This window comes from Amia ocellicauda, chromosome 8 (genome assembly GCF_036373705.1).
Source record: "Amia ocellicauda isolate fAmiCal2 chromosome 8, fAmiCal2.hap1, whole genome shotgun sequence".
Classification (NCBI taxonomy): Eukaryota; Metazoa; Chordata; class Actinopteri; order Amiiformes; family Amiidae; genus Amia; species Amia ocellicauda.
Window position 1 is genome coordinate 44,056,784 of NC_089857.1, and position 16,540 is coordinate 44,073,323.

A 16,540-nucleotide genomic window follows, 5' to 3' on the forward strand; every position below is an offset into this window, starting at 1 on the left:
ACACAGTTAGACACACACGCACACTCACACAGTTAGACACACACACGCACACTCACACAGTTAGACACACACGCACACTCACACAGTTAGACACACACACGCACACTCACACAGTTAAGACACTTCAACACATACACACCACACACACACAGAGACACACACTCTCTGACACTCACACAGTTCTCCCGCACACTCTCACAGTTACAGACACACACACACACAGCACACACCACACACACAGACACACACACCTCTCACACACACACAGCACACCACACACAGCTCTCCTCAGACACACACACGCACATCACACAGTTTAGACAACCCAACACGCACACTCACACAGTCAGACACACACACCACACACACACAGTTGACACACGCACACTCACACAGTTAACACCACACACCACACACACACACAGTAGACACTCTCTCTCTGACACTCACACAGTTAGACCACACGCAGCCACCACCAGTCACCAGCACACACACACACAGACACACACACACACAGACACACACTCTCTCTCTGACACACACACACACATACACCCTCTCTCACACACTCACACATGCACACTCACACAGTTACAGACACACACACGCACACTCACACAGTTAGACACACACACGCACACTCACACAGTTAGACACACACACGCACACTCACACAGTTACAGACACACTCACTCACACACACACACACGCACACTCACACAGTTACAGACACACACGCACTCACACAGTTACAGACACACTCACACAGTTACAGACACACACACACACGCACACACTCACACAGTTACAGACACACACACAAAACACTCACAGACACACACTCTCACTCACACACACACACAGAGACACACACTCTCTCTCTGACACACACAGACACACATACACCCTCTCTCACACACTCACACATGCACACTCACACAGTTACAGACACACACACGCACACTCACAGTTACAGACACACACTCTCACTCACACACACACACACACAGAGACACACACTCTCTCTCTGACACTCACACAGTTAGACACACACGCACACACTCACACAGTTACAGACACACACACACACACACTCTCTCTCTGACACACACAGACACACATACACCCTCTCTCACACACTCACACATGCACACTCACACAGTTACAGACACACACGCACACACTCACACAGTTACAGACACACACAGAGACACACACTCTCTCTCTGACACACACCTCACACAGTTACAGACACACACAGAGACACACACTCTCTCTCTGACACACACAGACACACATACACCCTCTCTCACACACTCACACATGCACACTCACACAGTTACAGACACACACACGCACACTCACACAGTTAGACACACACATGCACACTCACATAGTTAGACACACACATGCACACTCACGCACTCAGTTACAGACACACAGACACACACTCTCACTCACACACAGAGACACACACTCTCTCTCTGACACACACACTCACACTCACACATGCACACTCACACAGTTAGACACACACACGCACTCACACACACACTCACAGTTACAGACACACACTCTCTCTCTGACACACACACTCACACTCACACATGCACACTCACACAGTTAGACACACACACGCACTCACACACACACTCACAGTTACAGACACACACGCACACACACACACACACACGCACACTCACACAGTTACAGACACACACACTCTCTCACACACACGCACACACACACAGACACACACAAAACACTCACAGACACTCTCACTCACACACACACACAGAGACACACACACTCTCTCTCACACACAAAACTCACAGACACACACACACAGAGCCACACACACTCTCTCTCACACACACACATGCACACTCACACAGTTAGACACACACACGCACACTCACACAGTTAGACACACACACGCACACTCACACAGTTAGACACACACACGCACACTCACACAGTTATAGACACACTCACTCACACACACACACACGCACACTCACACAGTTAGACACACACGCACACACTCACACAGTTACAGACACACACTCTCACTCACACACACACACACACAGAGACACACACTCTCTCTCTGACACTCACACAGTTAGACACACACGCACACACTCACACAGTTACAGACACACACACACACAGACACACACACACACAGACACACACTCTCTCTCTGACACACACACACACATACACCCTCTCTCACACACTCACACATGCACACTCACACAGTTACAGACACACACACGCACACTCACACAGTTAGACACACACACGCACACTCACACAGTTAGACACACACACGCACACTCACACAGTTACAGACACACTCACTCACACACACACACACGCACACTCACACAGTTACAGACACACACGCACTCACACAGTTACAGACACACTCACACAGTTACAGACACACACACACACGCACACACTCACACAGTTACAGACACACACACAAAACACTCACAGACACACACTCTCACTCACACACACACACAGAGACACACACTCTCTCTCTGACACACACAGACACACATACACCCTCTCTCACACACTCACACATGCACACTCACACAGTTACAGACACACACACGCACACTCACAGTTACAGACACACACTCTCACTCACACACACACACACACAGAGACACACACTCTCTCTCTGACACTCACACAGTTAGACACACACGCACACACTCACACAGTTACAGACACACACACACACACACTCTCTCTCTGACACACACAGACACACATACACCCTCTCTCACACACTCACACATGCACACTCACACAGTTACAGACACACACGCACACACTCACACAGTTACAGACACACACAGAGACACACACTCTCTCTCTGACACACACAGACACACATACACCCTCTCTCACACACTCACACATGCACACTCACACAGTTACAGACACACACACGCACACTCACACAGTTAGACACACACATGCACACTCACATAGTTAGACACACACATGCACACTCACGCACTCAGTTACAGACACACAGACACACACTCTCACTCACACACAGAGACACACACTCTCTCTCTGACACACACACTCACACTCACACATGCACACTCACACAGTTAGACACACACACGCACTCACACACACACTCACAGTTACAGACACACACTCTCTCTCTGACACACACACTCACACTCACACATGCACACTCACACAGTTAGACACACACACGCACTCACACACACACTCACAGTTACAGACACACACGCACACACACACACACACACGCACACTCACACAGTTACAGACACACACACTCTCTCACACACACGCACACACACACAGACACACACAAAACACTCACAGACACTCTCACTCACACACACACACAGAGACACACACACTCTCTCTCACACACAAAACTCACAGACACACACACACAGAGCCACACACACTCTCTCTCACACACACACATGCACACTCACACAGTTAGACACACACACGCACACTCACACAGTTAGACACACACACGCACACTCACACAGTTAGACACACACACGCACACTCACACAGTTATAGACACACTCACTCACACACACACACACGCACACTCACACAGTTAGACACACACGCACACACTCACACAGTTACAGACACACACTCTCACTCACACACACACACACACAGAGACACACACTCTCTCTCTGACACTCACACAGTTAGACACACACGCACACACTCACACAGTTACAGACACACACACACACAGACACACACACACACAGACACACACTCTCTCTCTGACACACACACACACATACACCCTCTCTCACACACTCACACATGCACACTCACACAGTTACAGACACACACACGCACACTCACACAGTTAGACACACACACGCACACTCACACAGTTAGACACACACACGCACACTCACACAGTTACAGACACACTCACTCACACACACACACACGCACACTCACACAGTTACAGACACACACACACACGCACACACTCACACAGTTACAGACACACACTCTCACTCACACACAGAGACACACACTCTCTCTCTGACACACACACTCACACTCACACATGCACACTCACACAGTTAGACACACACACGCACTCACACACACACTCACAGTTACAGACACACACGCACACACACACACACGCACACTCACACAGTTACAGACACACACACTCTCTCACACACACGCACACACACACAGACACACACAAAACACTCACAGACACTCTCACTCACACACACACACACACAGAGACACACACTCTCTCTCTGACACTCACACAGTTAGACACACACGCACACTCACACAGTTAGACACACACACGCACACTCACACAGTTAGACACACACGCACACTCACACAGTTAGACACACACACGCACACTCACACAGTTATAGACACACTCACTCACACACACACACACGCACACTCACACAGTTAGACACACACGCACACACTCACACAGTTACAGACACACACTCTCACTCACACACACACACACACAGAGACACACACTCTCTCTCTGACACTCACACAGTTAGACACACACGCACACACTCACAGTTACAGACACACACACACACAGACACACACACACACAGACACACACTCTCTCTCTGACACACACACACACATACACCCTCTCTCACACACTCACACATGCACACTCACACAGTTACAGACACACACACGCACACTCACACAGTTAGACACACACACGCACACTCACACAGTTAGACACACACACGCACACTCACACAGTTACAGACACACTCACTCACACACACACACACGCACACTCACACAGTTACAGACACACACGCACTCACACACACACACACGCACACTCACACAGTTACAGACACACGCACTCACACACACACTCACAGTTACAGACACACACGCACACACTCACACAGTTACAGACACACAGACACACACTCTCACTCACACACAGAGACACACACTCTCTCTCTGACACACACACTCACACTCACACATGCACACTCACACAGTTAGACACACACACACAGACACACACACACACAGACACTCTCTCTTACTCTCACACACTCACGGGCTCGCTGTCAATCACAGCCGTTTGATCCGCAGCGCATCATGGCCGCGCAGGGGGGGTTGTGGGCGGGGCTATGTCCGTGCGTGGCGGCGGAAGTACACTAAGTCGACGCCCAGGTGACCTAATACGTCATATCCGCCGGTCTTTCGGCGGTGCTGCGCAGGGAGAGCGGGCGGCCGGGCGAGTCGCTCCGTCGCTGATCTTACTAATGAAGCAGCCCGTTGTGGAAAACGTGCAGCGCCGCGGCGCAGGGAGAGCGGACGTGTCTGCGCATCTGTCCTCCGAGCCGCGCTGTGATTGACGGTGATCCGGCGGAGGAACAGTACGCGTGTGCATGACTTACATCTGCTGACGTGCCGACCCAGACGCACACGTTCCGACGCGTCATTCGATGCGATTGATTGATGCGTGCTTATTATAAAACGTGTAGAAAGTGGGGAAGAGGGTTTTGGGGGCCAAGACGGGACCTGCTCCACCACGTGGTGCTCCGTGGGGATCCGGGGACTCGAGTGCGCATGCGTGCTTCAGTGCCATGTGCGCAGCGCAGTGAAGGTGGGCTTTTATCCGCTTTTTTGATCCTAATCGTGTGCACTCGTGTTTTCAGAGTAATCATATTATTTTCGTCTTCACGTTAGTGTCCAGTCCTGTGTGAAAAGGAGTGTCCATGTGGGGGCAGCCAGGTCCCCCCCACCGGCCCCTGACGACCTGAACAGGTATGTGTATGACTGATCTGATGAAACCTGACCGTTGAATCGATAAACGCGTTTATGCTGAAGTGAGGGGTTGTAGAAATGACTGACCTTTCCTTTGCTTCAGGTTGCTGCTGCAGGGTGACTCCAGCTCCCCAGCTGCGCATCAGTAAGGCGGGAGGCGTCCTGGAGGTAGGCCTCTGCCAGTAGTTAGCAGCTCGGTTCAGTTTTGCCTTTTTTGTGTTGCCCATTCATTGCTCTTCCAGATGAATGTGGTGTCAGTAAAGGCATACAGTGACTCTTGTGTTGACCTGAACGAGATGCGCTCAGTGCTCCCTTGTGTTAAGTTAACAGAAGTACAATGAATGTGTGTTTTACTGTTTCTTCTCCTTCAGTGGAACTGTCCTAGATCTGTTGCAGGTGTGAACATGTTTTTCTTTCTGCCCCTCATCTTTAGGGTCGTGAGGGAGATGCTACAGTGCGCTGCAGGTAACAGCTCTGCAATTTACTGTTCACACGGCTCCCAGCTCTGTAAACTGACGAGTAAATAACACGCAACCCTATGTGAAAGGCTGCACCCGCACAGCTGAGTCGGCTTGTTGTGGTGGTTAAATCTGCATTTACTGAAGTGTCGTTCATTGTAACGATAAGCGAGTGTCCATCCATGGGCACAGTGATCAGATGAGTAAAGGACGGCCTCACTCAACCTAGAGCGTTGTTCGGGTCCGTGCATGTGAATCCTTTGCACTGGTGGTTCTGCAGTGGACCCCAGTGTGGCTGTGTGTGGAAGTGTCGCTGGACCCTGCCTTTGTGTTGCCCGTTCAGTATTCGGTTTCTGAATGGAGTGTCAAAAAAGGCAGACAGAAAACCCTTTTGCTGTTTTATACGAAGGCCTAAAGTTTCCCCGCTTGGGTCTGCTTGGATGGCGAAAGGCACATGCAGCTCAGCTTTCCTCAGAGATGGGTTTAAGCTTGGCTGGCTCTCCCCCTGCAGGAATCTGATGCTCGGGAATCGTGTCCTATTAACCCGTCTCTGTGTTTATGAACAGGTGTTGACGGGCGAGAGATGGACCAGGCTGTGCTGCTGCTTCAGTCACTTCCATTGTTCAAATGGACAACTTTTGCCTGAATTCGCACCTTGAACTTGTTTAAAATGGAGTTTAATACAAATAAATAACCTTGAGTGTATCTGTGTTTGGTTGTTTTTCTGTGATCATAATTAATGCCGAAGGTATTAAGACACACTGACCACACTGCAGTAATGATGCGTTTATTAAGGAGCAATTTAATTGGTAATCGGATAAAAGCTTGATTGTGAACGGGTGGAGGGATTGGGCTATTTTTGTGCAAAAACATACAGCAGCATCGGTCCTCTGAGTTTTAAAACATCACACTTAATACAGTCTGGCTGTGGCTTGTATAGTTACACATTTATTTTAAGGTAACCTACACACATTTGTAATACTGTAAATAAAGTCAAATAGCTTGAAGGTATCGGCAACAGAAGAGGAGTCCCTTGGTGATCGGTTTCTGTGCATCTCCTGCCAAGGGAAGTGGAGAAGCAGACACAAGCATCACGTCTGCTGGAGTCCAGGGTCTGGTCATGCATGCTCTGAAATGTACAGTTTGCTGAAGGAAAGGAACTGCATGTCCATCGGTTTTCCCACATTCGTGTTCGTGTTCCTTCGTGACCTGGAATCTTCATATTCACGTTTCTGGTTTCCAGTGGTGTTCGCCTGCCGGGGCGGCGGGCCGGGTCACGTTTCGGCCTTCAGGCGGGGGGTGTGGACCGTCTTCACTGCCTTGCTGGTGCACTGGACCTCCAGGTCTGTGCTTTCTGCCAGGTTGTCTTTGGATCTGTTTTTCTTCTGGGAATGAGAGAGCTGTTAATGGGAAACATTTGGGTACAGGAACTTGCAGCACCAATAAGTATTTCACAGTGGACAGAGGCTGGACCAGTGTGTGAACTCATACGAAGAGCCAGGTGTGTGCGGGAGATTACAGACCACAGAGAGCTCTGGGCCGGGGCTGTGCGGCGCTTCTGACATTCACCACTGACCTGCTGGGAGCCGGGAGTGCTGGAGCTCTGAGTGTCCGCCGTGCGTGTCACCGGCAGGGGAGGGACGAGGTCCGTGCGCGAGCTGTGAGGGGACAGACACTGTTACACCACACCGTCCCTCGGGGCCCCACGACCCCAGTCAGCACTGAGTTCACCGTGGCACGGCTCCAGCCCGCCGCTTAATACATAATTCATCACATTGCTTTGGAAGAAATATCAGATCATTATCTAAAATAACAGACTCCTCCACAGGTAAAGACGTGTCGCTTACTTGACTTCGGAAAGCACGGAGCGTTCCCCGTCGGAGCACTGGGAGCGCCGGTACTGCCGGAAACTCCTGGGCGAGTGGGAGTGCCGGATCTTGATCGGGTCACCCTGGGTCCTGAGGGAGAAGAACTCATGCATTGGTGTCACAATCCACACATTTCCACCACTGAAGCTGTGTCTCCTGTCGTCCTACACTTTTTCATAGTTCGAACTAAAATATGAACATTCTGCAAAAACTTCACTCACTCGACTTTCTTGTAGGGGATTTCCTTCAGCTGCTCCTCGGACAAGCCAGAGGGGTCGACAAGTTCCTTCCTGGCGGCGAGAGAGAGGGAAGCACTGGCATTTCTTTTTCCTGACTAATGGCACGTTATCATCTATACACACTTTCTCAGGAGCAACAGAATTTGCAACGAATCCAAGTGCAAATAGTTGTTCAGAATTCTGCCGAGACTAAAACAGCTAATTTAAATAAACTAATCAAAGATGCATAAGATAAATACAACACAACTTTAAGTGCTCTTGCTAAACAAACAGACGGGTGACAACTTAAAGAAAAAACCTGAATAAATGAGTGGAGGAACATAACGAATGCAGATGCCTCCAAACAGGTGTACTGCAATTAACATCCTATCATGCTCTGTGGCATGAATACAAACGCTGAGCAGGCCCAGATCTCAACCCAATTGAACACCTATGGGAGATTGTGGACCGACGTGTTAGACAGCGCTCTCCCCCACCATCATCAAAACCCCAAATGAGGGAATATCTTTTGGAAGAATGGTGTCCATCCCTCCAGTAGAGTCCAGAGACTCGGAGAATCTGTGCCAAGAGCATTGAAGCTGTTCTGGGGCTCGTGGTGCCCAAGACCTCACTGAGACACTTTGTGTTGGTTTTTCCTTTAATTTGTCACCTGTCTGTATAAATATATAGGATAAGAAATAAAGAAATAAAAATAATACGGAAGGCCATAACAGATCGTTAACAGGGCTGTAGACGGATGTTAGTGCTCAACTTTGATTGTATTCTAGGAATTGTAACTCATCTCTGAGAGGATTTTCCGTCTAATCTTTAGCAATGAGTGGAATTTAATGCTTTCTTGCTGTGCCGAACTTAGGCACCATTACAGTGATTAGACTCGGTGCATGCGGGGGCTGGCCGAGTGGCCCCCGTGTCGGCAGTCCGCTGGGAACTTACTTGATGTGCTTCCACAGTTCTTCTTTAGCTTGGACATCTGGGCTCCTCCTGTAAGAACCATAGTGCACATTATTACTGCGAAGAAGTGGGAGTGAGGCGACAAGGACTCAAGAACAGGCATTAGTCCCCTGAACAGACACTGCCTTTTCTCTCTGACATGCCTAGACCCTGCCTGGCACCATTTCTGCTCTCACGTATAGGAGTCCTAGTGCTGCTGCAATAATCCCAGGGAGTGAGACGCATTGTCCAAAGGAGCATCAGACAGAGTTCAGAGGATGTGAAGTATAATGCGACCGTGTTTCTGCACTGTTAATACAGATTGGCTTGATCAGTGAAGCGCTGTTTTGCATTGACAGCATCATCTAAAAAAATTTAATAAACAAATGCCTGTTTGCTATGTAAATTCTAAGGAATGAGCATTAAATATCTCCAGATTTTAGATAGAGTTTTAGGAGACACCAACAGCCTCACGAAGACGTAGTTATATGGGTTGTATGAACAGCCAGTGTAAAGATTGTAACCAATTACATTTTTGTAAAACCCAAACTCTCCATGTCCAATATCTGTCAGTGTGAATGGTTTGGCTGCACTACCAGCTACAGTCCCCTAGGAGGAGACAATCCTATCAGAAAAGCTTGGCAGGTAAAATCTATAGTTGCTTTCCTAGCAAAAAACAAAACTAGAAAAAACGTTTTGGACATTTTGAATCCATTCACTGTTTGGCACCTTTAGGAAAATGTCTGTGGTTCTCAATCCTGGTCCTGGGACCCTCTGTCCTGCTGTTATTGTTCCCACAGCTCTCAGTCACTTCATTACTAGTAGGGTACCTACTTGCACCCTAATTGAACTAATAATTGGCCTAATCTGAGATCTTAAATTATTTTAAACAGTTGTAGAGTTCATGTTAATGTATGAAAGTGTAGATGGAATTTGAAATCAGTTAAATATCGACACTGGTTGTAACAGAAAAGGCAGGCCCCCGGTCCCTGCAGACAGGTGTGTGTCCCCTCACGTCACAGCAGGACGATCGATCTATATTTAAACATCCAACAGCTTAATAAAACAGCAATCAGTTGTCATTCATTCATTCACTCGATTGCTGGTGTTTATAGTGGCGGTACTGTGTTCACAGCACGCTCCCTGGCTCAGCAGACTCCAGGCGTGCGTCACAGAGAGCAGGTACCTGGCGCTCGAGGGGCACGGCTCCTGACAGCTACAATGGCTGCAATTTCAGAGAGAAACCTGTCGGGTTAGATTCCTGGCTACCACAATGGCAACGGTTTCTTCCTTTTAAAAAACAAGATGCTCACAGTTCTTCACCAGTTGATGGGCTTTTCTGTTTCAATTTCCCATAATCGCAACAACAATGTGGCAAGGAAGAAGCTATTCTCACCTGGGAAAAGCAGCTGATGATATTGGAGTTCAGCTCATATGAAAAATAACTAGATGGTATTATTAGAGAGAGTGTAAAGCATGGAAATCATTATTGATGTATGATCTAGTGGTGAGTTTGCAACACAAAATACGTCTTCATTTCGCATTCGGCGTAAAAGCCGCCGCAGAAATTGACGCTTTCTGAAGGGCGTCTAAATCACCGAGCCCAATGTTTACGATTGGTGCTAACCTGTGTGAAGTATGAAGCACAATGTGTTTTGAATAGCAGAAGAATTTGTATTTCAGTCCAGGCCGGCCTCTTAGAAACGCTCCCTCCTTCAGACACAGTCTCGTCCTAATTAACATCGCATGCGTTAAACAGCCCGAGCTGGACACGCAACGTCTGCAACTGCTGCTGTACTTTTATACGTCAAATAAATGCAGCAGGAACGCTTTGAAACGCTCGAGAGGGTCGCATGCGCCAAATTAAAACCCAACAACTGTGATGAATGCAGCCGCGGCTTCGGATACACAATCTACACACACATCCAATTTGTGCAATAAAAGACCGTTTCTGTCGCTGTCACGTCCAGGGGAACAGCAGAGTTTAGTGTAGTCAACAATAACTGTCAAGACTAAAAAACCCCTCCACTCTCATTCCATTAATTGGTCCCGGCACCGCGGCGAACAGCAGGTCTGCATTAAAAACAATTTCTATAAAAGATCGAGCCGCATTAGGAACAGTGCCAAGAACAGGCTGAAATCCCAGCTTTCATTAATGTCCTTTAATGCGTCTGAAACAAGTAGAAAGGGAGGGAGATCATGTTTGTATTAAAGTCAAATCCCCCCCTCCCCGTTTTTGATCATTCAATTAGAAATGCAAATTTAAAACTGTAATGCAGAAGACAAACCTAAACGCAAGACAGAGTGAGCAATGTCTCTGAACGCCAGCGACCAATCGGACGGCTCCCCATGATCACTGTGGTCCATGTCAATAAAACTCGCCCAATCTAATTAAAGAACCCGGCCCTTTGCTTTTGTCCGTTTCCCTTTGTTCTCCCCCTCATGGCCACATCTGTTCTGTGCTCCCCCAATCGCTCCGAGTCCGACCCCGCTGATCCCGATACTCCCGACAGCTGCTCCCCTTGAGGAGGGTGACCCTGGACACCTCAGCGCCGCCCCTCCCGAGCTCAACCCCCGGCACAGACATCTCTGGCGTCCTGATGTTCCCACACAACACCCTCTCACCGGCGACGGACGACACGCTGGCCTGTCCTCGGCCCATGTGCGTCTGTTCATCTCTCTGTCGGCGAGGGCGAGTCACCCCAGTGTGACTCGAGCAAAAGTCAATCCACTGAGGGGGGACAGGAGGAGAGCAGAGCAGCAGCGGCCAAGGAGGGTCAGCAGAGGATGTGGGAGTGTGTGTGTGTGTCTGCATGTGTGTGTGAGACTCACGATCGCGAGCGGTGCCTGGAGCGCCGGTGGTTCGGGTCGTTGAGGGATCTCTCCTTCTGCCGCCGCAGCACCGCCTCCCACTGCGCCGACGAGTCCACCATCTCGTTCTCCTGCCGAGACCTGCCCGCACAGTCAGTCATTCAGTCAGTCAATCAATCAATCAAGCTGAATCTGATACACCTCCCTTCACCAGAGAATTGCTTCAGAGTGCTTTACACGATCAGTCTTCACGTGACGTATAGGTCAATGCGTGCATGTAGTGCAGTAGATAACTTAACCATGAGACACAGAAGATAGAAAACAGGAACTGCCAGAGGAAAAATACATCTCTCATCCAAACACCTGACTCAAAAACCCCGACACAATCACACAAAGGGCCTGTGAATGTGAAGAAGTTTATTTTCTTACCCTCTACCCTACCCTACACACACAAACAAAACTGTGTAACAATGCAAACTCTTCACAGAATGAGGAGACGCCATTGTGAAGTTGTTACCGAGTACCTAAATCATAAATAATTGTACACTAGCCGTGACATGACACCTGACACAACCTGGTGGGGTTACCTAGAGCTGTCACACATGGCTGTGTTTGACAACACAGCCCAGCAGGGTCTGACGGCACGGGCTGGAGCCCAGGGCGAGAGCTGCAGGCTTCTTACCGGTTCCTCTTTTTCCGGTGGTCCCGGTTGGAGTTTTCCGACTCGCTTCCGCTGCTGGTGTTTCCACGGGAACGTGACCTGAGGAGACACAAGAGCTTCACCAGAGCTGCGCGAGCGGCCAGCCGAGGGTCACGTGTCCACTGTCTCTCATAAGAACATAAGACAGTGTCCAATCGAGAGGAGGCCATTCGCCCCATCGTGCTCGTTTGGTGTCCATTAATAACTAAGTGATCAAGGATCCTATCCAGTCTGTTTTTGAATGTTCCCAAATTGTCTCTTCAGCCACATCGCTGGGGAGTTTGTTCAGATTGTGACGCCTCTCTGTGTGAAGAAGTGTCTCCTGTTTTCTGTCTTGAATGCCTTGAAGCCCAATTTCCATTTGTGTCCTGGGTGCGTGTGTCCCTGCTGATCTGGAAAAGCTCCTCTGGTTTGATGTGGTCCATGTCTTTCATGATTTTGAAGACTTGGATCAAGTCCCCACATAGTCTCCTCTGTTCCAGGGTGAAAAGGTTCAGGTCCTCAGTCTCTCAGTAGGACATTCGCTTCAGACCTGGAATAAGTCTGGTTGCTCTCCTCTGAACTGCCTCTAGAGCAGCGATATCTTTCCTGAAGTGTGGAGCCCAGAACTGTCCACAGTATCCAGATGAGCTCTAACTAGTGCATTGTACAGTCTGGACATCACTGCCCTTGTTCTCAATTCTACACTTTTGACAATATACCCTAGCATTGTGTTTGCCTTTTTTATTGCTTCCCCACATTGCTTGGATGGAGAAAGTGAGGAGTCCACGTAGACTCCTAGGTCTTTCTCATGCGTTACTTCATCTAGTTCTGTTCCTCCCATAGTGTCATTATAGTGGACATTTTTGTTACCTGCATGTAATACCTTGCACTTGTACACATTGAATTTCATCTGCCAGGTGTCGGCCCACAACTGAATATTATTAAATTCTAATAAATTAGTAAGACATGATCTGTCTCATCTAAACCCATGTTGACTATCTCCAAGAATATGGTTTTCATTAAGATTTAAGATTCTCCTCTATTTTCTGTTAAAGTTTTGTCCCCTTTCTTGTGGATTGGTGTGACATTTGCTGTCTTCCAGTCAGTTGGCACATACCCTACCGTCAAACTGCTGACTGGCGGAGGTGGTTTGTACCGATTGTGGCGGAGGCTCCTTGGCTGTCAGAGTTATGACTGACTGAGCCCTGTGTTTAATCACAAAACGAGATCGAGGCCGTGAGGGAGACACGGGCCCGTTACAGGCTGCAGTTAAGTGGAACTGACACCACCGTTTCATAATAATTACGCTACTTCATTTCAATTTTAATTAACCCAAACTGGGACTTGGCAATATTACTTTAAAACTGTCCCTTAAGAAGTTGTTTTTCCTTCTCTTTTTTGCCTCATTGCTCAGAGCCCTTGTGTAGGAGGATAACACACCAAAGCGCACACCTAAACCATGTGATTCTGTGAGTCTCTCAACAACAAAACCACAATGAATGTGAATGCAAACCGGGCCGGGCTCCAGCGCTGGCGTGTTGCTTAGCTTAGCGTGGGCTTGTGGCAGCCGTGTGCCCAGAGTGGGTTTATTCTGCCAAGACCCTGAATCGGTAGACCTTTTATTGGCTTCAGTGCAATCACTTTTAAATTAACAGTGATACGGCAAAGAGTGGCTGGACCAGACCCAGGGATCGGCGGAGATGGCACAGACCTGGGAACATACAGACGGATGCCTGGTTGTGAGGCATAGAAGTAAAGACGCAGGTAAATACACATCAAACAGATACTTCTGTGCGTAATAAAGTGTGTTCCGGCTCCCGCTTCCCCTCAACGAGGGAGATTAGAGGCAGAGTCGGGGTCAAGGGGGCAGGCTGCCATGGCACCGGGCCGGCAGAGCGCTCTCCTTTGTCCGTCGCCTGGAAATCGTGACAAAAGGCTGAGCACTTGTGTGTTCTCCCCCAGGAAGCGAGCCCTTAATGAGCAGCGGCTCCCCAGGACGTCTTAGAAACAGATGCCTCGGCGCCAGATCCTAGGAAATCAATGCACGTCTGTCCCCGACTTGTATGAGCGGAATTGTCTAACAAAAGGTCCCCCCTGTTTAATTATTAAGAGGAAATTGCTCATTATGCGTGTGTTTGTTTTATAGGACACCGTCACCCTGCAATACTTGCATGCGGCACAAAGCAAAACCCGTTAGTTCTGGTGTGTTACTTCAGGGGTTTTATCCATCACTCAGTCCTCACGCTGACGCAGCGGTGTTTTCTCGGTACGGCGCCTGCACAACATGCATCTCTCCCTCTGTAAGCGCTCCACGGTCAGACACGATAGCACACGCATGATGTACACGGGCTCGATCTGTCATCAATCTTACATGCGATGTGTAATCAAGATCTTGTCTGGGGATCTGTTCTGTGCAGGGTGGGGACAGAGGTGCGAAATCAGCAGCCTTGTCTTTATCTTGTTTTGTTTATTCTGTTTTCTATGAACTAAGCTGATACATGTCTTTTGAATGTCAAAGGACACGAGTGAATAACGTTTGCTGTTTTTGCCGAGATGTTAAAATCATGTCGCCTTTATTGTGCTAAATCTGCTGATGGTTCTGTATGGGCTCCCATCTTGATTAAAATGGTTAATGTCTGAATAAAAGTCATTTTGTTTAACTCAGTGGCAGGGTTTGTGTATATTCCGGTTAGGAATTATTAACGTTATATTTTAATCGTGGAAAAACACAGAATTTCTATCTTCTTCATCAGAGAATTGTGATTTTGTCATCGTGGAAGCGTGGGAACTGTGCGGATCGTTCTACCCAGCGTACCTTCTGCGGTGCTGCTTGGAGTCCGGGTCGTCATGGCTCTGGCCCTTCCTGAGGGACACAGTGAAAGAGAGCGATGTTATTAGGGCTAGAATGATATTTGGAAGGTTGTACTCCTATTGTACTATATTATTCTGTGATTTACCCCCAATATGATGCATTTTCATTGCTTTTAATACCTCGAACAGCACAGATACGGAGCTGCATCCTGGACTGTAACTGAATTTGCCCAATGATTTTACGGTTTGTAATGTACTTTTTTTTACCACAGTGCCAAATGAGAATTCAAATAAAAAACAAATAAAAGCATAAAAATGTGTCCATAACCAGTAAGCCTTTATCATTGTACTTTACTGTAAGGAAACCCGAGGAACAGATGTAAAGTGGAGAGAACGCAGCTCAGTTTCTCTGAAAGTGAACTTTTATCTTGGGTTTGAAAGGCATGCATGAATCCACCTCAATTTCTCCTCTTAAACACTATTTCCTTCACATAACCATCACCATTCAGCTGGTACTTTCAGTCAATCTAGTTGTACTCTTTCCATTTTTCGGGATGTTGTTTCAGAGCCTATTTAAAAAGGCACATTTCTCCCATGTCTTGCAGCAAGGCTTGAACAATGAACTTTCGATACCCGTCAGGAGAAAAATAAGATTCTTGTAGTAAATATACACAGCGCTATTTCACATTTTGCTATGCGTTTTTGTCAGTACAGTAGAATAAGGTAGAATAAACTAATAAAGTACAGTCTGTTGTTTGTCACACACTCAATAATACCAAGTAAATGGCTTTAATATGAGCAATAATAAATGAGGGAGGTGACAGTGGTAATGTCAGTCCAGCACCACTCTGTGTTGTTTTTTTTGTTATTTGGAAAATTCAAGTG

The 16,540-nt window shown here is 48.1% G+C and overlaps 1 protein-coding gene, 1 long non-coding RNA gene and 2 other non-coding genes across 7 annotated transcripts in view; 3 read left to right on the forward strand and 1 right to left on the reverse strand.

Moving 5' to 3' along the window:
• Positions 1-5,273: 5,273 nt before the first annotated feature.
• LOC136755151 (uncharacterized) lies at positions 5,274-7,019 on the forward strand. Its single transcript, XR_010817629.1, has 5 exons — positions 5,274-5,695; positions 5,779-5,856; positions 5,960-6,024; positions 6,290-6,321; positions 6,881-7,019. It is a non-coding gene; the product is annotated as an uncharacterized LOC136755151 (long non-coding RNA).
• LOC136757806 (small nucleolar RNA SNORA13) lies at positions 6,063-6,196 on the forward strand. The gene has a single exon (XR_010819626.1). It is a non-coding gene; the product is annotated as a small nucleolar RNA SNORA13 (small nucleolar RNA).
• LOC136757805 (small nucleolar RNA SNORA13) lies at positions 6,636-6,772 on the forward strand. The gene has a single exon (XR_010819625.1). It is a non-coding gene; the product is annotated as a small nucleolar RNA SNORA13 (small nucleolar RNA).
• A 66-nt stretch (positions 7,020-7,085) lies between the features above and the next one.
• The window catches only part of epb41l4a (erythrocyte membrane protein band 4.1 like 4A), a 68,974-nt gene continuing 59,519 nt past the window's right edge, over positions 7,086-16,540 (reverse strand). For 3 of the 4 annotated variants that reach the window (XM_066711597.1, XM_066711598.1, XM_066711595.1), the window contains exons 17-24: positions 15,660-15,707; positions 12,845-12,922; positions 12,184-12,303; positions 9,355-9,402; positions 8,404-8,472; positions 8,162-8,272; positions 7,891-7,972; positions 7,086-7,714 (exon numbers count right to left, since the gene is read on the reverse strand). In XM_066711597.1, coding sequence (XP_066567694.1) covers positions 7,589-7,714; positions 7,891-7,972; positions 8,162-8,272; positions 8,404-8,472; positions 9,355-9,402; positions 12,184-12,303; positions 12,845-12,922; positions 15,660-15,707 — 682 coding nt within the window. In that variant the 3' untranslated portion in view covers positions 7,086-7,588. The remainder of the gene's footprint in view (positions 7,715-7,890; positions 7,973-8,161; positions 8,273-8,403; positions 8,473-9,354; positions 9,403-12,183; positions 12,304-12,844; positions 12,923-15,659; positions 15,708-16,540) is intronic. The other variant, XM_066711599.1, reaches the window with a different exon arrangement.